Source organism: Stegodyphus dumicola, chromosome 2 (genome assembly GCF_044657685.1).
Source record: "Stegodyphus dumicola isolate Sdum_Otavi_A_Nest chromosome 2, ASM4465768v1".
NCBI classification, from domain to species: Eukaryota; Metazoa; Arthropoda; class Arachnida; order Araneae; family Eresidae; genus Stegodyphus; species Stegodyphus dumicola.
The window spans coordinates 275,767,798-275,792,400 of record NC_140769.1 but is presented as its reverse complement, the minus strand read 5'-3'; the positions used below and the strand labels follow the sequence as shown (position 1 = coordinate 275,792,400).

General features: G+C 32.3%; 1 protein-coding gene across 3 annotated transcripts in view; it reads left to right on the top strand.

Annotated features, from left to right (window-relative positions):
• Positions 1–24,603, top strand: part of Dora (zinc finger SWIM domain-containing dorado) — a 159,700-nt gene that overhangs the window by 58,194 nt on the left and 76,903 nt on the right. For all 3 annotated transcript variants that reach the window (XM_035358942.2, XM_035358941.2, XM_035358940.2), the window contains 5 exons: positions 6,726–6,820; positions 10,207–10,382; positions 10,536–10,643; positions 14,538–14,619; positions 22,171–22,487. In XM_035358942.2, the coding sequence (XP_035214833.1) occupies positions 6,726–6,820; positions 10,207–10,382; positions 10,536–10,643; positions 14,538–14,619; positions 22,171–22,487 (778 nt within the window). The remainder of the gene's footprint in view (positions 1–6,725; positions 6,821–10,206; positions 10,383–10,535; positions 10,644–14,537; positions 14,620–22,170; positions 22,488–24,603) is intronic.

Here is a 24,603-nt window from a genome sequence, read left to right as displayed (position 1 = left end):
GCTCTCAAATAACTTTTCGCTTTTGGGGATGTGAATTCTTTTATTAAACGGTTATAAATTTGGTGACTTATCAACATTTTGTCGATTTTAAGATCGGTTTCTATAGAAAATTTTTAATTCCGAGATCTGGGAATTTTTTGACGATTTTTTTAGAACATTCTAACATTAATAAATTTCATTAAAATAATGGTAATATATTGGAATTATATTTAAGAAATAACATTAAAATAAAGCATTTTTATTTTTCACTATCATATTATAAAGTTCCATTTGGTCCACATGATATACAATATTTTGAATCTGAAAAATAAGCAAGGTATAATGCTATAAAGCACAATTTACAGAACAGTTTTCAGCAAAAGCAAAATAGCTATGTAATTAATTAAAAATGTCTTTTTAATTTTTTCATGGTAAGAGAGTTTCCCAATTTCTCAGAATTCTCAGAATATGCATAGTTTTTCTCAATAAAATTAATTTCATACTCTTTTCCACCGATTTTTTTTTTTTTTTCCAAAACATTTCTGGCTTTTCGCTGTTGCAGAATTGGTAGGGGTAATTTTTCTTTAGGATTTTAGACATTGCAGCTTGGAAAGTTTAGAAAGATTTGAAGGTAAATTTATAGACCCACGATTCTAAAAGATTCCAGAAAAATGTGACAAAATGAAAAATGTCTCCATGGTAGTAACATGCAATTTCTTACTTTTTGGAGAACTTACTGGAAGAACAATGAAAACATAATAGTTGAATGTTTCACTTCTGATACTACAGTCGCTTTCTTGACATTTTTTCTTCCCTTTATTTTTTCTACTTTTCATTTGACACAAGCATGGGAAATATCAAAAATGCTTCTAATCTTATCATATGGACAGGCATTATAGAAAGAATTTTTTTATTAATAAAGAAATTGAAAACTGACAATTCAAAAGATTCATCTATTATATCTTAATGCATCATACAAGGGCTGGCGCTAAGCATTTGGTCAGCCCACCAGCGGCCGAGTGGTAAAGTCGCTGAAGACTGGTAGTTCAGTCTGAAGTTCAAATTCTGAGAACGGGCTGGCTTCATGGGTGTTTTCATGGTTTTCCCCATGTGTAACGTGTATACGAGACAGTTTCCCTTAGAAAGTCCTCCACGAAGGCATCCCTCCCCTTAGACACATAGCCCTCGTGTGCTTTGCCATAATTAAATACACCAGGCATTTGGCCACCTGCAGTTTCTGTGGATCCTAAATTCTACTGCCTGGTGCCTTTCTAAATTCTGCTTCCAATGCCTGCTCTAACTTCTAAAAGTTTTGCCTTTTCTAGATTTTGTTGCTCGGTGTGTCACTAAATTCTAAAAATTATGACACACCAGCCCTTACTATATGTATTTCATATTTTGTTCTGAATTTTTGTGTTACTAAAGAAATAAAATTAGCAGCTTTTTCCATGCATTCTAAATGCATTTAGTTTTTTAGAATAACAGAAATCTTTAATTAAATCCAAAAATTTTAAAGTGGAAAGAAATGTGTTAAATAAAGGAATTAAATATGTGAAGAGAAAGAATATCATTCTTCAAAGATATGTACAGTTATTATTATGTAAATTACTCAGTTGTTTACAATTTCAACCTTTGTATAATTTCACATTTCTATTTCCTCATCAGAATGCAAACCACTTAGACAGTTTTTAAACTGAAGTTTTTGGGAGTCTTAAGACAAGTGTGTGTTTCTGATATCCACTTGCTCCCTGCATTAGTTCCTGTCACTCTGATAATTTGTAATTATTAGTCTTTTCATTACCACTGCCTACATTTCAGTTTATTATGACGATAGAGTTACTGAACCATATTAAATTGAAATTAAATTGCATAATCTTTGACCACTAGTCCATATTTTTAGTTTGAATTTGACTCGTCTTGTTTAATTACATCACCACGAGTTGTAATTGATTTTGTTAGCATAAGAACATGCCTTTATGTTCTAAGTTCTTTTTAAAGAAGAAGCTTATGTAAATCTCTCTTTCAGGCATAGTGATAATTTGTTTCACGTATGTCCTGGGGGAGGGGTCTTCGGACTATTTAACTTTATCAGATCAAGAACCCTCATAGTGGACCCTCTTTGTGCAGAGGATGACAGTTAGGAGATAAAATACGTACAAACGAATGAGAACATTGTTTTTCCTATTGAGACAAATTTCTAATTGCTAGTAAAGATGCTTAAGGAGAAGGAAATCTATATAAATTAGCCAAATGGTCTAGGCCTTCAAATTAAAAAGATGCATAATTATTTTGTTTTGTAGCTTTTAATGTGTAATTATCCTAATATTGTTTAAAAATCATTCTCATGAATTGCATATATTTTAAACTGTGAAATTTTACTAGATTGAGATTTTAGTAGGGCCTTTTTTAACAACATAAAATTTAATAGTGGCCATGTAAATCCATAATGACTAAGGTTATCTTATACAGTCAAAAGTCTTTAATCCGGACTCGTCGAGACTTCGGCAATTCCGGATTATCGATTTTTCCGGATTATAGATCATCAGTTTAAATCTGGTAAAATGGCATGAAGAAATTATAAAATTAAAAACATGAAACCGTAATTTACGAAATAAAGAACAATTAGGATCTAAAGCGTATCAAAATTTACAAAAAAAAAAAAAGCTTAATATTTATTTGTTTACTTTAAACATTTCTTTCAATGTAAGTTGTTTAAGTTGCTTCGTTTTTTATGTGATAATACATTCTCTTTAATTCTATAAACATACATAATTTCTTGTTCAGTTACAAAGTTCTGCTGTTCAAGTCCTATAATTGCTGTGTCGAGAATACCGACTAATTTGTCAATGAAAATTTTTTCATTTTCAATAACCTCTGTTACTTTCTTTGCTATCAGAAGCGAATTATAATGATGAGGCATTTGATTTAAATTTTATCAAAGATGGAGTATATCGAAATGAAATACTACATTTAGTAAGCAATTATAAGCCAAATAAAATAAAAACATATGCCCTGAAGATAAGGATAGTGCTGACAGATCAACTTCCATTTCATTGCGCGCAGCGTTAAAGATAAACAAAGTTTAGATAATCAAACGTTAATGTTTAGATAAACAAAGGATATGCCTTTATCCATTTTTTTGCAGCAATTCCACTTTTTGTTTAATGGACTCCGAAACATACTTTCGCTTTGTAGATCCGTTACATATTAGTAAATATAAATCGGAAATTCTATTTGACATAATCGAAAGTTCAAGCTTACTTTTATAAAATTGCTCTAACAGTCTGCAAAAAATAATAAGCCGGATCCAATTCGAAGATTAAGGAACAACGCAATCTGCAACATTAACTGAAACAGATAATTAGATAATTTTAGCTTAGCTTATACCGTCTATTATACATTAAACACGCATGTGTAAACGTATTTTGCGCATGCGCACACGCATATTCGCAGCCATAAAGGTCTTATCACCTTTATGTTTTTATGCGTCAACACGATGCATGCGCAGAAAGTTTGTAGCTTTGAGGTCCGGATTATAGATCATTCCGAACTATGGATGTCTGAATTAACGACTTTTGACTGTACTTAATTTAATTACTTAGAACTAACTGCTTGCCCTTAAAAATTATCTCTGCATATTAAAGCGAGTTATTGCCTTTCATTAACCCTTACTCTAGGTCACAAGATAAAACACAAAAATGTAAAAACACATGTAAAACTTATTCTTCGCATCTAGTGAGACTTAATGCAAAACAACTTATCACATCTGGTGCTTTAGTGACTTATTAGAACCTTAAAGTATATTTACTGAGTTACAACCCCTGGAACTCTACACTAAGCTGTGACACTAACTGCGTCAGACAGAGCTCAGCTAACTCTGCAAACTTTGTTTAACTGTGCCTACATCAGGCCTTTCAGGTTTGTTCTGATCAGCAGGTCTCTCTTTAGGCAAGCAGGAGTGGTGACAACAGCCAGTCTTTTGTTATGAATCATGCTGATTATGATTTTACTGCTCATTTTAACCCATGCTGCTTGACATAAAATCTACTTACTATTTACTAAACCTCTAGATTGAGCAAATATGTGACAAAATGAGACATACAAAAAAAAAAAAAAAAAAAAAAAAAAAGCTAACTGTTAGTAAAACGTAACTAAAATGTTACTTATCTTCTTTCAAATATGTCCAGTTATTATAAGTGTAAAATATTGTTACGAATGTCAAGGCGTGGTAAGATAGCTTCCCCGCGAAGCAGGTTTAGGGTTGCCATAAAATGACAAGGGAAGGCAGGGCTGCCACATTGGGCAAGAAATCGTCCATTTGGCAACAAAATTGGCTATATGCATTAGACGGATGGAGAACCTTCTGGAAAGAATTCTTACCAGTTTAGCCCAGAATGTTCTCGAACACCAGCCAAAAGCTATATAAATCCTCATGGTACACGGAGTCAGTTAGTAATTAATTAGTGTCTCGTCAGTATTTAGTTAGTCCGTGCGGAGTCTAATGAGTTGATAGTCAGTCATTGAGCAAGTCGGTCTGCGAGTGCCGAGTTGGTCTTTGAGTGCACCGAAAGAGTCTCTTAGTGTTTCGCGGTTAGTGCATCGTTGAGAGGGTGTTTTGAGCTCCGAGAAAGACTGAATTGAGGAGTCTGGAGCTGTACTCTTGTGTATCCTGAGTTGTAGCGTGGAGAATCTTGAGAGTATGTGAAGTTCCGAGAACAACCGAGCAAAGTCAGGAGCTGTACTCTGGTGCTTTGCCGTGAAGCTGTCTCCACTGTTGTAATCTGATTGCCTGGAGGCTGTGTTGCTGATTGTTCCAGCGTGTTTGTAGTAGATCTTCGATGACTGTAAAACGTGACTTGAGCTGTCTTGAATAATACTGGCCAATAAAGTATGTTTTGATACTTCATCAAGTAGTGCTGTCATTATTCACTCCAAATCCGCACGAACCCCATACCAACATAAAGCAAGAGAAAAAATAACATAACAATATTTAACGCTACTTGATAAATTTCATAATATTTATTTTATTCCCAAACTTATTAATAATTAGGTTAATTAAGTTATGTATAATAATAATGCATCCTACTTATGGATCTCTTTTATTTTTAGGATGGTATTAAAAAGTGAAGTTCAGGCATAGATATAATATTTTTATTCAGTTCAGTATTTTATTCAGTTTATTCAGTATTTTATTCAGTTCCCGTTTGCTCATAGGTCTTTAATTTTTTTCATTAATGATCCTTAAAAGTACTTAATTTCCATGTCTCTGTGTTTCAGTTGTTGGGATATTCCATTATGCCTGGAAATATGGAAATTTCTGTTTTCAACTAGAGATCCATGTAGTAAAAGTTCTGTTCTTGCTGGTACTGTGATTTCATCTTGAGCTATTATTGGATGGACGTATTTAACTCCTTTGATTCATATTAGGTTTATGTCCTTAGAGGCAGAATACAATTAATTATTTTTAATGTCCAAGGAAAAATTTTATTTCCTTAGAAAGTATAATCCGAGTATGTAAAAGCCTGCCTTATACATTGTGTGATGATAGGTGGCACTTCCAAACATGATGTTAACATTTAACTTTCCATCCATGCCAGTTTTGTCACCAGACACTGTCCAGAGTATAATGCAGGGTGGCATTCAGATGAGTTTACCTTCCAGTATGGAGGTATTTAAAATAATCCTTAGCTGAACATCCTCTTGGAAATGTTGGTGGTAAGAAAAAAGGGATGAGAATCTTTGGATTTGTTCCCGATGGTGTCCCCTTCATCAAAATTGCAGTGAACCTTCCTTTTTATCGTAGGTGTAAAATCAGTTGCCTCTTGTAGTGTGCACTTTGGGCAACATTCTCAATGTTGAGATGACTGATGGGTTCAGCCATTACTGATAGTTGCTTAAATAACAGAGTGTCCAGCTACTGAGGTAGAGGTAGTCTGTGAATTCATTTATATATGTAGGTTTTGCCCTTGTTACATTCTTTTTGAAGCTCGGTTTCCATGTACTGTGGTGAGCCTTTATTTAGGTATTGCCTGTGATTTTTTATTGTTGCTTATTTAGTTTGAAGACATTTGCATGCAAAGTTTCATTCACGTAAAATAGTGTTTTTAGAGGTATCATGCTTTTGTCAGCAGTCTGTGGATTCATTTATATATGTAGGTTTTGCCCTTGTTACATTCTTTTTGAAGCTCGGTTTCCATGTACTGTGGTAAGCCTTTATTTAGGTATTGCCTGTGACTTTTTATTGTTGCTTATTTAGTTTGAAGACATTTGCATGCAAAGTTTTATTCACATAAAATAGTGTTTTTAGAGGTATCATGCTTTTGTCAGCAGTCTGTGGATTCATTTATATATGTAGGTTTTGCCCTTGTTACATTCTTTTTGAAGCTCGGTTTCCATGTACTGTGGTGAGCCTTTATTTAGGTATTGCCTGTGATTTTTTATTGTTGCTTATTTAGTTTGAAGACATTTTCATGCAAAGTTTCATTCACGTAAAATAGTGTTTTTAGAGGCATCGTGCTTTTGTGAAAGAATTATTTCACGTTAATGATTTTAGGAGGAAAATAATGTTTTAAAATGGGAAATTAAAAATTTTAACTTTTTGATAAATAATATATATATATTTAAGTGTTTTCATTTAATATTCTTGCTTTTCACTCCTGAGTTGTACCTTCAAAGTTGCATTTCTTTTATGCTGCAATTTTTTTTATACAATCATGTAATTTATATTAACAATTCCATTTCTCTAGGTTATATTCATGCTTAGCTAATGGGTCAGCAGATGAGTTTTCAAGAGGAGAACATCTGTATAAAGCCCGTGCGGTTAAAGAACTTCTTCAGATTGGTATGTTATTATTTGCTATTTAGGTTCTATTTTTATATTTTTTATGTGAAGCATATTTATGTTAGTAAAGAAACATACTTAAGCAAAAAGGATTATTTAAATGCAAACAGACAATTATGGTGCTGACGACTGAGTGAGAGTTCATTATATCTGGCCTTTGCATTTATATATTTGCTATATTTATATATTTAGTTTTGTTTAAAAATTGCATAATCATTTAACATTTTATTACCAGTTATGAGATTTGCATTATATGTGTATCAAAAATAATTTTATTCCTGTAAAGTAAACAAGAAAATATTTATATATATATATATATTTTTTTTCCTTTCCAAAATAATTTAAACTACAAATAAACTGCCTCTGCTTTTTTTTTTCACTTGTATATAACAGTGAGTCAATCATGTCTTATTGCACTGTTATTGTGCATCAAAATATGTTAAGTGCACAGCTGCTTTCACATTAATAGCTGAAGGTAAATTATTCTGTTGGTAATCCTCATCTTCAACATCAGACTGAAAATCTTGTGTAATGACAATTTTATATCATAAGTGAGATTATGTATGACAGTTTTATATCATTTGGGTCATAATACTGTCCAGATCAGTTTCAATGTCATCTATATCAAAATGGCATTTTTTCCTCATTTTCGTTATGAATACACAATCCTTTTCTTTAATGATGTTGTCCATTTTGTTGTAAGTTAAAAGTAAGTGTTGATTATGGCTTACCAGGAATAAAAGGTCTTTATTAATATTCTTTCCATGTTGAAGGGATTTTACAGATACTTTTCTGTTATTAGGAGTGGGTGCAGAAATTAGGTAAGTTTGTTTGTATGTATGTATGTAGACACACTTATATACACACATACTTTCATAATTTCTGTATTTGGTGCTGATAATAAAAAAAAAATTGAATATCAAATTGGTTGTATTGAAATTCAACTCAATAAATTTTTCATTAACCTTTTACTGGGAGACTGAGATGATGTAATAATTGTTACATAAAGAGAAATGTGTGGTAATAAGGTAATTGAAATGACGTCTTAAAATCTTATGTAATGGTTTTTACAAGTGCATTTGGATCTGATTTTATTTTAAAGGGTTCGATTTAGCAAATTTGGTTGATGAATTTCTTGAAATTAGTGTGTGCATAAACTAGCCAGTAAAATTTCTTGATTTGAATGTGTTAAAGGATCTGTCCAGGAACTATTGCAACTGTCTCATGCCACCTTATAGAGCCACCTTATTACCCACATTATAGAGAACATAAAATTGCATTGTGGTTTATTATAAATTAAAGAAGATCAAATTCTCCTTTGGTATTAAAGGCCTACATTTGTTTCACAATTTAGTGTTGTTTCATATGGATTTATATTATATTTTTTAGTTTGCATTTACATATTATGCACCAAATAAATTCACTGAATTTTATTTGTTTATGAAATCAGTGATTGTATGCACATGAGGGTAATTTTTGCCATCAATGTATTTTTAAACATCTAAAATAACTATCAAGTATTTCATTATATGTCAACTTATTATTTTGAAACACTAACTTAAAATAAATGTTCTAAAATTATCATACCATAGAATTTACCTTTGAAATATGAATTTTTATTAAAATACCACAAATTTTTATTAAAATACCACAAATTTTTATTAAAATACCACAAATTTTTATTTAATAGATCATTTTTTGAAGAACCTAAAAAGTGTTGCACGATTGGTACTTCCCCCCCCCCCTTGTTTCTTTTCTTTTTTGGGGGAGGAGTTGGTATTTTCTGTTATGTTAATTTTGTCAAAGCATATGTATTCTTGATCATGCAATATGCATTTCCTAATGTTAACGTAAAAATATATACAGGGGTTGGACAAAAATATGGAAACACCTTTAAAAAAACACGTTTCTGTGCTTAATATCGTGTAGGAAACCCATTGGCATCCAAAACAGCTTGCAGTCTTCTCGGAATGGATAAATACAGTTCCTGTATGTTTGCCAAGGGAATATTATACCATTCTTCCTGCAAAACGGTGGCAAGTTCAGATAACGATATTGGTGGTGGATAACGAGAACACACTTTCCGTTCTAATGTAGACCACAAAGGTTCGATAATATTCAGGTCTGGTGACTGTGGTGGCCAGGGGAGATGGGACAACTCGTGCTCATAAAACCAGTCCTGCACAATGTGAGCTGTGTGAACAGGGGCTTTGTCGTCTTGGAAGACACCATCACCATCGGGGAACAAAGTTTGTACCATGGGATGAACTTGATCGGCCAAGATGTTCACATAAGTCTTGGCAGTCATGTGCCCTGAAACAGTTATCATGGGACTAGCAGAGAACCACGATATGGCTGCCCAAACCATAACAGAACCCCCGCCATGTTTCACTCTTGTCAACAAGCAGTCTGTATTATAGGCTTGAGATGGCGTTCTCCAGACGTAAACTCGGCCAGAAGTAGGAAACAATGTGAAAGAAGACTCGTCAGACCATATTACTCGCTTCCACTGCTCTATAGTCCAGGCTTTATGACTTAAACACCACCTTTTCCTGTTATGGGCATTAGCATCACTGATGAGTGGCTTCTCAATTGCGGCACGGCCAGCAATTCTCTGTTTATGAAGCTCCCTTCTAATTGTTTTGGTACTCACAGGGTTCGGTAACGCAACATTCATTTCAGCAGTAACTTTTGCAGCTGTGGTCTTCTTATTTTTCATCACAATTGCCCTTAATGATTGTCTGTCACGATCACTCAGGACACACTTTCGTCCGCGCTGTGATTTAGCAGATGATGTTTTTCCGCTTTTCAAATATGCAGAATAAATCTTCGATACAGTACCTCTTGAAACACTAAACACCTCGGCTGCCTTGCTTACGGAAGCACCTACCATACGTGCTCCAACAATTTGCCCACGTTCGAAGTCTGTTAACTCTGACATAATGCAATGACAACCTCACATAACAGTACTCCGACAACAACTGAACTGTTTAGCACATTTACGAAGTTGTATAGGTGGCGTCAGTAGTCAAAAACGCCAGCGCCACTTACATATTTCATTAAAATCAATCTTTCTTTTCAAACATGCATTTTACAAGGTGTTTCCATATTTTTGTCCATCCACTGTATATGTAAGTGTGCGATGCAGAATGTGATGAAAGTATGACCAAATAAAACTGCAAGTCATGTAAGTAATTAAATTTCTAACATATAAATGTGATAAGTCAGTGAAATCAGATTTTAATGATAATAAGATTAATAAATGAATGTTAAAACTGTTTGTTTTTCAGTGCCATGTGAAAATTATTTGTCTATTTTTCCTTAATTTCTTGTTAAAATTAATGTAGCTTTTAATGTAGCTTTTTTTTTTTTTAAATATTGTACAGGATTTCATCTTAGTGCCACTATTTCACCTCCACAAACGCTACCAATCTCCAAAGGCACCTGTAATGTTGCTGTCACATTTGATCGTTGTCGTATCACATCTTGCACGTGTACTTGCACTAGTAGTGCATCATGGTGTTCACATGTTGTTGCTGTTTGTTTGTCCAGAATTCATCAAGTGAGTAATTTTCGATAAAGTATTGGTTTTTCCATACCTTGGAAAAGTAAGTCATAGTACTATCTAAATTTTTATTATTGCTTTGCTTATATATATATATATATATATATATATATATATTTTTTTTTTTTTTTTTTTTTTTTTACACCCCAGCCAAATCATGTACGTCTTAGAGCTCCAGTATCTGAATCTTTGTCTCGTCTGCACCGAGTGCAACTTCAAAAATTTGCTCAGTACCTAATTAGTGAACTACCACAACAAGTAAGTTTCTTCTTCAGTCTTCTAGCTGTAAACATTCCACTACATAATCTTCTATGCAATTTAATTTCACTTTTCAAATATTATTTTTAGTTTTCATTTTTATTTGATACTTCTGTTGCTGTTTCTTTTCGTCCTTTAACTTAAACCTAATGCCTGTGTATTGTAGTGAATTTCTATTGATATTTTGACTGAACCATGACTTATGAACGTATAAATTATATGGGAAATAAAAAAAAATCTTTTAATATGTGAGTATAAAAAAGTCTTACACCGTTACTGAGAGATTAATAAATAACAAGCTAAACAACTGAATTAATAGCTACTTTAATTAAGAATGCTGTTAAAAGATATTATGGAATGTTTAAACATCTTTCCATGGTTTCTTTTATTAAATTGACATGTACATATTTAAAATCTTTTGTGGTAAAGAAGGTCTTGGTATGTAGCATATTCGGAAACTAAGTACCGTTTCATTCTAGCGCCGTCGCAGCGCTGTGGTAGGCGTCCCGTGCATGTGCACTAGACTTTCTTGTTCCCTGGCTTTCAATTGTCGCCATATTGGTTGCTGTATGTTGTGTTTTCAGTTTGCTGTGCACATTCAAAATGTTTAAGACAATTAGTTCTCCCGCTGACTGTGAGATTCGTACCGTGATTAAATTTTTGAACGCGAGGAATGTTAAACCGGCCGAAATTTATCGTCAAGTGACAGAAGTTTACGGTGAATACGCGATAAGTGATGGAATGGGGAGAAAGTGGGTAAAAATGTTTAATGCAGGTCGAACAAATGTCCACGCCGAGGCTCGGAGTGGTCGGCCTTCTGTTGTCACCGATGATTTGGTAAGGAAAGTTGATGAAGCAATTCATGAGAACAGATGCTTCACAATGACGACTCTTTCGGAGGAATTTCCAGAAATTTCACATACTGTTTTGTTCGAAATTGTGTCTGACCGCTTGAATTATCGCAAACTGTGTTCCCGATGGGTTCCAAAAATGCTCGCTGATATTCACAAAACAAAGCGACTTGGTAGTGCCCTGACATTTCTCACGAGGTACAGTGATGAGGGAGAAAACTTTCTAAACTAAATTGTGACAGGTGATGAAACTTGGGTGTGTCATTTCACACCAGAATCGAAACAACAATCGATGGAGTGGAGACACACTCATTCTTCGAAAAAACAAAAGTTCAAAGTGACAATGTCATCACAAAAAATCATGTGCACTGTCTTCTGGGATAGGAAAGGCGTTTTGCTCACTGAATTTCTTCCCAGAGGTAAAACCTTTAATGCGGCACGATATTGTGAGACTTTAACAAAACTAAGGCGTGCCATTCAAAACAAACGAAGAGGAATGCTCAGTAAAGGAATTGTGTTGCTCCATGACAATGCCCGGCCCCATTCTGCTGGTGTCACTCAATCGTTAATTCGACAGTTTCATTGGGAACAGTTCGATCACCCGCCGTACAGCCGGGACTTGGCGTCGTTCGACTATCACTTGCTCCTGCACATGAAGCGCGAGCTTGGTTTGGTGGCAAGCACTTTGGATCTCACGATGACACAAAAAACGCTGTGGAGTCGTGGTTATCGAAAGTGGCGGAAAGTTTCTTTGACGATGGTATACAAAAACTGGTCACCCGCAATGACAAGTGTTTGATCATCGGCGGAAACTGTGATGAAAAATAGTTTAAGACATGTATTTTCATGTAAAAATAAAATTGGATTCGAAAAAATTGTTTTACTATTTTTTTTTTTTTTTTCAAAACGGTACTTAGTTTCCGAATACACCTCGTATATTTTATGTTAATGGGCAAAAACTGTTTATTAGATCCAAGTCCTGAATTCTTAGCTAGCTGAGTTTTTTTATTTATGTTATGTAGAAAGTATAGACAGAAGTCTTTTCTGTGGGATATGGAGAAAAGATAAATCATATTTTTTTAATATGCCTGCCACTTATTAAGCTCACTGGTTAATATACTCAGCTGCTCATTGTGCTTAAATTTCTTGGAACCAGGGCGAATATATATTAAAAAAAGTGCTATGTATTAAACTCATCTCTGCTTCTTAAAAAGCTCAGATAAGACTAATTCTTCAGTGCTAGAATACCATACTTGTGGCTATCAAAGCTTTTTGTAGTTCATATCCCTCAGTTCCTCTATTTGTGAAAGATTGTTTTCAGAGTTCTTTGTCTGCTCTGGACTTCAGAGGGGCAGGATTTCCTTAAGGCTAACAAAAACAACCTGTAAAAGCATTGTAAATGAGTGAGGGTTCTTTCTCGAATACTTAATGGTAGGATGTGTGAATGTGCAACTTTTGTATCCCATTTTTTAAGGTTTCTGCATTCAAAATTTCCACTTTGGGATAGATACATTGTGTTTACAGACAGTTATTAAAAATGCTCATGAACTGCTTCTTAACCTTTACCATACATTAACAATCCAAATGTTATGGTAAAATGGAAGTGATAATTCATCAGAAACTACATGGTGAGAAGGAAGATACAAATCATGAGGCATCTGATGATTGGATAAAACACATTTTACTTGGGCTTTTTAATGAATGCAAGCTACATGAAACTTATAAATACAGATAAAATTGGATTGTATACCAGAACTTACATGAATATTTGAAAGGAAAACAGCAGCTGGTTTAAGAAACTGAAGGATTAGGTTGCTGTGTTATTAATGTGAATGTGGATCCATGATTTAAGAAGAGAGTACTGGTTATTGAGAGAAGCGGAAAACATCGATGTTTAGAAGTGAAGAATTTACCTTTACCATGACAAGAACTCATAGATGGCAAATAGGGTTTTACTGATTTTCTTTGTAAATGGGACGGGGGGGGGGAACTAACATTGCAAATTAAATAACTATGCAGCACACACCTCTGAGGCTAACTTTTAAAACTTTTAAAATCGGTTAAAAGCTGTTTTCCAAAATGGGGCTTTTAGATAAAACAAGCCTTAGAGGAATTTCAAACTATAGCTAATATTTCAGATATGAGGGAGGGAAGTTATGAAGATTTTATGAATGGTGCTAATAGCAGCTTTACAAAATTAAGAATGCAAAATTTGACGTTGAACAGTATGAAACATACACAGATAGGATATTTGTTTGGAAGGGAATAAATTTCATCAAGAATGTAAGTATAAAAATATTTTTATAAAAAATTAAAAAATAAATTTTGAAACAGTATAAATAGTTTAATTTTGCCATTAATTTTTAATCAGTATTTTAGGATTAGTTAATGAAATAGTTATTAATTATTATTTTACTTGAAAAGTTTACAATTGATATCACTATTTGCATTACATAAATCGCTGTTTATTAAACTTAGCTCAATAAATTATTAAACTAAATGTATTTGGAATGGAAGAGATTTTAATAAGTGGTAGGTACTATATATATTATATTACTCTTCCTGAGTATTTTAATCTTCTTCCTCTTTCTTTTAAAGTTAAGGTTGAAAAAAACGTGTTACATTCTGATAGATGAATTTAATATTTAAGTATGGAAAATAAAAGTTTTTGCGTTTACAATTTCAGTAACTCGGTAATTTGTATTTTTGGATGTTTTCACTTTGATGCATTTCCTAGATCATTTTCCAGTATTCATACTATGCCAAAGGGAAAGATTTCTGTAAAAGAATTATTTTATAAAAGTCTATAACCTTTTTTAAGCAGTAATTTTACAGATTTGTGGTTTTGATGTGTGCGATTCTTTGAAGGTTTTATTGTAAATATTTAGATTTTAAATATTTGTGTAAGTTATCTATGCAAATGAACATGAAAGTTTTGAAAAACTTAATTTATTTCTGGCTAATTTTATTTGATATTTTATATATTACCCATGTGCTGAAACACTTTTGTAAATTTCTCTCTAATTTTATTTGCTGTTTTCAGATATTACCCACAGCTCAGCGTCTTTTAGATGAACTTTTATCAAGTCAACAGACAGCAATCAATACTTTAGGTGGTGCTCCGGGTAAGTGAGAAAACATTATATATGTTAAAACAGATTTTATATACATTTCACTTCATTCTTATCATTATAAAAATTTTAAGCTCCTGTAAGGAAATTTATTTCATAATTAGCATGTTTCCACTTTGTAATAAAAGTATTAAAGAAAGAAAATGTTCTATTTTGCTAGCCATTTTCATTTTATCGTGTTTACTTTTAAATTTTCCATTTGACAATAAGGTTGAATCGTAGAGATAATTGGTATGTCTTTTACAATATATAATTAGTTGTATATAGTTTACCGTGTTTCAGTAACAGGCCTGTAATTATTATTACATTGTCTGCCTCATTTTTAATGCTTAAAAAAATTGTGATGTTTTCATTTTGTGAAGTAGTTTTTGTCTTAACAAAAAAGGAATTGTTATCAATCCATTCAACATCAGATCTTTTATTTATCTTTCATATTACAACAATACATTACTTATCAATGTGAAGCAAAATAAATCAGTTTAAAAGCAGGGCATAATTAGTAAAAAATCTGGCAGTAAATTTTAATAACGTTAATATAAAGGAAAGCTATTCAAATATTTATAAAGTTATATGTATAGTTCCAAAAGTTTTTTGGCCTCGCATAAAATTTTTCTTTGCAATAAGCATGTGTTGTAGATATGCAGTGGCAAATAGTTCTACAGTACAAAGTCCATAATCTGGACTCGTCGGGGCGATTCCGGATTATAGATCATCAATTTAAATCTGGTAAGATAGCATGCAGAAATTATACAATTAAAAATATGAAACTGTAATTTATGAAATAAAGAGCAGTTATGATCTGAAGGGTATCAAAATATACATACACACAAAAAAAAGCTTAATATTTGTTTGTTTACTTTAGTAAACATTTCTATCAATGTAAGTTGTTTAAGTTGCTTCGTGTTTTTGTGCTAATACTTTCTCTTTAATTCTGTAAACAGACATAATTTCTTGTTCAGTTACAAAGTTCCACTGTTCAAGTCCTGTAATTGCTGTGTCGAGAATACTGACTAATTTGTCAATCAAAATTTTTTCGTTTTCAATAACGTTCTCTGTTACTTTCTTCACTATCAGAAGCACGCATGGGTAAACGCTTTACTGGCTTTAAGTACATGCGTAGCGGACGCGCGCATCAAACGCACATGCGTAAATGCATTACGCGCATGCATTAGTTTGTGGCTTTGAGGTCCGGATTATAGATCATTCCGGATAATGGACATCCGGATTACGGACTTTGTACTGTAGAATAAATTTGGAAGTTTTATTACAGAAATCGTATGCATTTTAACATAGATTTGCTTTCTTCCATGGTGATCTGTGGAGAGAAAAAATTCTGATGTTTTTGTGGATTACGGAAATGCTTAGAACTTTGCAACTACAAATCATAGAGAGTTGGTTTATATTTTGCTTGGAAGGTGTACACTACAAAAAAAAAAAAAAAAAAAAAAAAAAAAAAAAAAAAAAAAAATTAGAATTTAGCATTATAGTTAAGCCATAGTGAAGTGACAGTTAGTTAGCAACAATCATGGAAATTTTGATGGACAGCATGTCCTGTGTGCGTTAACATTGAGTAGCTGTGCATTCCCATTTAAGTGCATTCTCATCTACTGGCGACTGCAACGCAGTCCTGAATGGTTTTGCAGTTTGTGAATTTTGTTTCATTGAAATTAATGAAATTTTAAAATGAGTCAATGAAAATTTTGTTGAAATGGAGAAGAGAGCTAGCAGCTGTTCAGATAAGTGAAGAAAAAAAGAGCGATGGAGCAAATAAGTTGCACAAAGATTGACCAAAATGCTTCTATGAAAAGAAAAAGTGAAAGAATTTCAGCATCACAAATTATTTTCAAATAGATGAAGGGACCACAATTTCAAATTTATCCTGTACATTATCATCAGATTTAGGCATACCTCAGATTGATCACACAGGATAATATATTCATGAATGACGATGAAAGTATTTAGATTGAACAAGGTACAAAATATTTTACAAAACATTTTATGGACCAATGAGTTCAATTATGTTTGAAGTGTTTGCAGTAGGTTATGAAAAATTTGACTACAGTAATTAAGAATGATAAACTCATTGCTGTGTTGTGCGAGCAGTTTCTAATCACTAACTTAAATGTTCAAAATTTGGTTGCACATTATAAGAGTTTTATACCAGATGAAATAATAAAGCAGTCTGATTTTATGAGGATGAACCTATTCAAGTGGAGGGTTTTGAACTGAAAGCGTTTATGTACACTACATTGAAAAGTTGTTCTGAAAACAGGCCCCCCCCAAAAAAAAACAAATCAGTAATGTGGCTCCTCTGTAAGGAATCTAAACAGCATTGCCAACTGTAATCCAGTTCAGTTTACTTTAAACTGTGGAAGAAGGACAGAAGAAATAAGGCCAATGATATATGTGTGATCGATATTACAGTTAACGAACAGTTGCATTTTATATTGACATCTGTAGACATTCATCTGTTAGTTAATACTGTCAATTTAAAATTGTTTCTCTTTAGTGAACTTATGAGGGACTCAGAATCAAGATTGCTTGTTAATGAAGAGTTTGATATAGATGTACCGATTATTATGATGGGAAAATTTAATATAGGCATGAAAAGAAACTGAAAGACATTCAATCCTAAACAGTACACCATGCACAAAGTAAAGGGAACAGTTCTATATCTTCCGTCCTACTGGACCGATTTTCGAAATTTAACTTGCGTCTTCCATGTCTCAAAAGCGCAACGTAGAACATATATTAGATTTATACATAGCCTTCTTCTAACATAGGTATTTTGACACAAAATCTGACTTTTTCTGAAATAACATACCAATTTTTTCCCCCATATTTTGATTCTACAGGTCAAACTATGTCTAGATATTAAGTTTTGTAATTTTTGTTGAAAAATTTAAAAATTTATAGAAATATTTAAAAATTTATCTTGCTGCACTTTTTCCAGTTTGTACCAAGAAAAATTTACTTGGAGAACTTCTTAATTCATAGCAACTTATTTTCCTTTCCTTTTTTTCATTGTACACGAACAGGAAAAAGATCAACATTCATGCTTTCATATGATTTTAACACGGTGCATAAACCAGATTCGGTGTTGTTATTGCTTATAACAAATATGCCAAATTTTAAAAAGTGCCAATATATAAATTCACGTATACCTTATAAAATTTTGAATAAGAAACTCTAATTTTTGGCACTAGAAATACATCTACTTTAAGATGATAAAAATTTTATAAATTATAATTCAAATTTCTCTTTGAAAAATTCATAAAACTTATTTAAAAATAAATCATAAAAGGTAGGCGAATTTTATTTGGAATGAACCTAAATTTCAAAATGTGAAAGAAAGAATCAAGTAAGTTTAACAACAAAAAAAAGATATTAATAAATATACAGTGGTGGCCAAAATTGTGGACACTTTTGGAAATTTTTATGTTTTTGAACTTTGTATGCTTATAGAAAACATTACGTTTCACAAAATGCAAACTTGTATATATCATTTTAAAGAGAATTTATTACTGAATTCAATACAAAACACAAAATTCAATTATTTGCAATACAAAAAAAGTTAAACGATAATAGTTATCGATATACATTAGATAGTGATGATTGCAGTGAGTTATCAGTACTTAGTAGGGTACCTTTTATTTTTGATTACAGCTTCACATCAACGTTTCATTGAGCTGACAAGAGTTTTAAGCTCTTCTTTCGTTATTACATGGTGCCAGGAAACAATTATAGCCTCAATTAGTTCCCTTTTATTTGATGGGCGCCTCATTCGGACAAGAGTTTTCAAACGGTGCCACAGGTTTTCGATAGGATTAAGGTTCAGGATTGTTTCCTGGCCATGACAACAATTTAATGCTCTTTGTACGAAACCACTCTTTCGATATTTTGGCCGTGTGGCAAGGAGCAGAATCCTGCTGAAAAATAAACGAAGCATTGTTGGGAAAGAGATCTCTGATGGAAGGTAGAAGTTTTGGTTTTAGAATAGTGTCGATGTATTTTCTGGCATTCAGTGTCCCATCGATGACATGAAGGCGACCAATACCATCTGCTGACATGCATGACCAAATCATAACACTAACTGGGTTCTTCACAGTTGCTTGAATGCAGTCAGGATGTAGCTCTTCTCCTATTCTACGTCTTACATATTTTCGCCCATCACTACCGAATAACGATATCTTAGTTTCATCACTCCATATAACTTGTGACCAGATCATCTGTCCAATTAATGTGTTCCTTCGCCCATTGTAGTCTTTTTTTCGTTGCTGAAAATTAAGATGAGGCTTTTTTCGTGGAATTCTACCTCTCAGTCCAACATCTGTTAATCTTCTCCTGATTGTTCTTGAACTGACAGAAACGCCAGCATCATTCAGATCACTTCTGATGGCCGCTGATGACATTTTTCTATCTTGGAGACATAGTCTTTTTATTCTTCTGTCATCAATAGATGTGGTGCACCTTTTTCGGCCTTTTCCTTCTTTGTGTTTTATTGAATTTGTCTCCTGATATCGTAAACAAAACTTTTGGACTCCAGATGTAGTCACTGAACCACCCACCTGTCTTGCAATTTCAGCATAGGAAAGACCACTTTCTCGTAACTCAATAATATTACATCTCTTTCTAGGTGTCCAATCTACTCTTTTATTTGATGTCATTGCTTCTTGACTAAATACTAAAATTTTTTACAAAAATTCCTACTTGTAATTGCAGTGTATAAGAAACAGGTCCTCCTTCTACAGAACAAAGCAAAATAATGAATTGTTTCAAGTGTAAACATGATGTCAGCTTCTACTGGCAGTACATTTGACTGGTTCTCAGAACAATAACAGTGATTGGCCAGGAAAGCTAGACATTACAAACCACTTAATAAATGTGTTTTTTATTTAATTTTACATATAACTTTTTTTCTTTTTTTTGTATTCAAAATAATTGAATTTTGTGTTTTTCATTGAATTCATTAATAAATTCTCTTTAAAATGATATATACAAGTTTGCATTTTGCGAAATGTAACATTTTCTATAAGCATACAAAGTTCAAAAACATAAAATTTTCCAAAAATGTCCACAATTTTGGCCACCACTGTATACCAAATTCATTTAACACGGAGGAACTAAAATTTTGAGATCTAATTTTTTAAAAACTGATTGTACGATTTTTTATTGTCTGTTATTTCGGAAAAAGCTCGCTTTTGTATCAAAATACCTATGTTAGAACAATGCTATGTATAAATCTAATAAATTAATCCTAAAACTTCGACAATCAGTCCAGTAGAATGAGAGATATAAATCTGTGCAGTTTTTTTTTTTTTTTTTTTCTCTTTGGTGCAAGGTGTACCTTCAAATTATCAAGTACACTTGGCTATTCTTTTATAGATCTTATGTTCACCTAAAATATTACTACTCATTTGAAGGATTATGTTTGCTATTTCCCATATCATAGTCCTGTATTGCATAAAATAGCTATGAATAGAAATTGAATACAAACATGAATAAATATTATTTATATTATGTAACTTTTTTTTTTTTTTTTTTTTTGTGGGAAGGGGATATTGAGAGAACAGTAAGTCTACTCATTAAACCTCTGTTGGCCATTTGAAATAGACAGCTTTCCATTAATTTTTTTTTTTTTTTTTTCCATGTTTACTGAGTTAAGTGGTGTGCTAGATTGTTCTGAAATGTTTAAAACTGAATGTCATTCTCTCATTAAATTTTTGACTAAAGAAAGTCTTAATTCCAAAACAGTGAAGCAATGCTTGAATTTTATGTATAATTATTTGTCTATTTCTTTTTATGTGCCCACCAGTGGCCGAATGACAGTGCAATCAGTGCTGGTAATGGGTTCAATTCCAGGCAAACAGGCAGCTGAATGGATGTTTGTTTTCATGGTTTTCCCCCAATGTGTAAGGTGAATACAACCCAGTTTCCCATAGAAAACAATCCTTCCCTTAAGCAGATAGCCCTAGCATGTTTTGACATAATAAAATAAACCAAACCTTTTTGTCCTACAATGAAAGAATGGGTAAAACAATTTTGCATGTGGTCAAGAATCCATAGATCATTCTCATGAAAGTTGTCAGAAAATATTTAGTCATGAAAGATTAAATTTGAGGTGATAGTAGTAAGATTGGCTCTATCTAAAACAACTGTTTTGTGAATTCTGTTTGAACATCTTTTGATCTTTTGTTCATCTGTTTGAACATAGTTTCAAGATAGATACCATGACACAAGATGGGTAATATGACTTTGTAGTTCCAAATTAGCAAATTGAAAGGGCAATTTAAAAGCAGCAGTGCGGATTTTAGGAGCTTGGCCATTGCTCATGCAGCTCAGACTTTTACCTCAGGTGATTATTCAAATTGTTCTTCAACTTGAAATGTGATTTGCAGAAAGGGATTTATTGATGATGATGTCATGAGAAACGCAGTTGTAGAACATTTTGAGGCCAAACTTTCCAGTTAACTTTTTCAGGAACATATATTTGCTCAGTAAATAATGTAGAAAATATGTTGATGTACAAGGAGATTATGTTGAAAATAAACTATTAAAATTTTCTCTCTCTCTTTTAGAGCTATATCATGTTGGAAACATTTGGGTCTATTTATGTACCTTGTGTACGTAATATTTCTCTAACCCTGGAATCTATATACTTTGATTTTTAATGTATTACTTTGCATACAAAATAAAAAATTTCATTGTCATAAAATTCTGCAATGATAGAGAGACTGCAGTCTTCTCTCTATATCCGCTGCTTCTTACTGTGTTACCTTGATTCTAAATACAATCACTTCAAAGTATTATCATTCCTTTAATTTCAATCCCATGAACAGAGGAAACGATTTTCATTCTAAAAAATTAAAATGAGTGAAATTAAATGCTAAAATATATCTAGCAGATTCTTTAATAATGTATTTCATTTTATTAACAGTAATAATACTTCTGTTTAGATTAGCAATTTGGAAAAATTTATTATGTCAAAAAATAGTTAATAATTCAGAAATTACAACACTAAGATACGAGAAATTCTAAGGATCACCTTATTTTTAGATAAGTTTGTATGGAGGTGGGGAATACTTCATGGATTCAACGAATGCAATATTTTTTTCTTTTTAGTCTATTTCATCATTTCAGTTTGATCATACCAGATTTTTTGCTTTAGGGTAAAGAAGATTGTACCTGTCTTTTAATAGATGAATTTTCTCGGTTGCATTAGAAATGTTTAATTTATTAACATCAAACTTAAAGAAGTTTACAACTTACATATTTAAAGAAAAAGTTTTATGTAAAATCACAATTTTTATTATTATGTGTACTTGTATGCCATATCATTATTTACATTATAGTATTCATATACACTCTTGTGATTTATGTTGTTTTATATATGGCCTAGAAAAACTTTAAATATATCAAGTTTATGGGAATTTGAGTTCATATTTCAATGTATAATAAAATTTACTGTTATTAGAAAGTTAGCTGAAGTTTATTTTTAATATAAAATTTTCATAGTTCTATAGATTTTAACTTTTATACACACAGATCCAACAGCTGGAGCATCCATCAACGAACAGACAACGTGGTGTCTTGACGGATCAACATTGCATGATAATATTAGGAAAATTCTCATAAAGTTATGTGTACCATCTCCTATTGTATTTAGTGATGTAAATTATTTGTCATCCACTGCACCTCCTGCTGCAGCAGAATGGGCTAGTCTCTTAAGACCTCTAAGAGGGCGGGAACCTGAAGGACTGTGGAATTTGCTATCCATAGTACGGGAAATGTTTCATCGAAGTGACCGAAATGCCATTCCGCTATTGGAGATCATAACGGAAGAAGTGTTACAATGTGATCAGGTGAGTAACTTTCATGTAAGATGTACTTATCTTATGAATTGCATTTCTAAATTATTTTCTTTAAATATTGAGTTTTGAAAATTTTTAAATGCGTCAGAAATTACTGCATTATTACAATGGATATTTTCAAATAAAAATTTCTTTTAATCTATGTTATATCTTGAGAAATAGTTTGTAATTAGTTTTAAGAAACAAAAGTGATCTAAACTGACACGAGAAACAAAATAGCCTAATTTAGCCCTTGCACAGTTCTTTGGATAATTCTTATATTGGTGAGAGAGATTCATATGTTGGTGATTTAATTTCCTAATGTTATAATGGCGAATGCTTTATTTTTTTAGCATTGTATTGCTGATGCACTTGCAACAAAGAACTTCCCATTGGTTATACCTCTTAGATCAAGAAAGTTAAAATGCAAATTCCTTTTATTGCTGAAGAAAACCTCTTAGAATTACTATCCCTATTGAATTTTATGTATAATTATTTGTCTTTGTCTATTTCTTTTCCTGTGTCCACCAGTTTTTCTATGTGCACCAGATAGAATTTAACATGAATAAATCTAGATTGGACCCCCTCCCCCCCAAAAAAAAACTATTAACCCTCTTTATTTTGAGAATAGTAGGGGGCTTTGCTCTCCTCAAGTTTTGAACTTGTACTGTGCCATTGTTGGTGATAAACAAAAAGATAACTATCTACACAGTGACTCTGGAGCTCCTATGGCATAAATATATGCAATCTATCCCATTTCTAATCTTATGTTCTGTATGATTTTTTTAGTTTATTTCTAAAGTAAATATTTTAAATTTATTTGTTGGAGTCATTATTATATGAAGAAATTCTCTCCCATATTACAAAATTGAATTTCCAACAGAAGATAATTGCAATAAAGAAAAAGAAAATTTAAACAGCATAAATATTTTAGTAAATTTTTATAGCAACATTTGATTAGCATCAAGCATGCTTGATTTTTTTTTACCACATTGTGCATATTACTTTGTTACTTAAACTACGGTTGAATTCTCATACATGCAGAGGTTTGGATATGAAGAAATAAAATTTTGATTCATAGAAAATTATACATAGTAGCAAATTTATCAGCAATTTTTGTTATACCTTTCTATGTAAATGAATTTTTCAGCAAAAGTGCATTGTATAGTAACATTTTTTGGTTGAAAAAGTGGATTTATTTTGTTAATAAAAATTATTTAACTTTTTCTACATACATAGTAACACTTTTTATTGTTATTATATACAGATCAGATTGTGAATCTCTGAAAATTATTTTATTTTAGACAAATTTTTACATTTGGAGGCATAGTCTGCTGTCTTTAAAAAAATTAATTTTGAATTTATGTGATAAAAGTGTGCAAAGAGTTTATTTGTTCCCTCTTTTTCAAATATAATGCTTAATTAAAAACTGGGCTGCAGACCCAAATACTCAAAACTTTAGCCCCCCCCCAAAAAAAAATTCCTCCATTACATTTATCAATAAATGCCACATATGCGTTTGAAGAAAGACTCAATGGTCTAGCAAAAAATTATTTATACCATTCATCAATAAATACCACACATACATTCAAAGAACCATCAGGAAGCCTGTGAGTCTAGAACATACCTTTCATCATATTTTTATATAATCAGTGTGACCTCATTTTTGTCTCATTTCGAGTAAACGGTCAAATGTACACATATTTCAAATCCTATGGACATGTAATGCCATCTTGTGCAAAAAATGTTAGTTTCTGAATCATTCCAAAACTCTCATATGAATGTGTGATGGGCAGGGGTGAATGAGAAAACAGTCTGTCGCATCAGTGTCCAAGCCGGGAAATAACTGCATTTCATGGCAGCATAGCTGTGATGCAGTCGGCATGAAAGGGTTAAATTTTAACCTTTTTGCTAAGCTTTGTAACTGGTTTTGTTTGCGATATACGCAAATGGGACTATATTGTTAAGAATAGCATTTGTTGAGATTTTTCTGGCATGCAAAGGGAGAAAATCCCCCCCTCCCAAAAAAAAAAGGAGTTTAAAAGGTACAGATTTTTTTTATAATGAATCCATAATTTCAGCTCTAGTGATTTTTCATAGTTGTTAATTGCGCATATATGCGAAATGT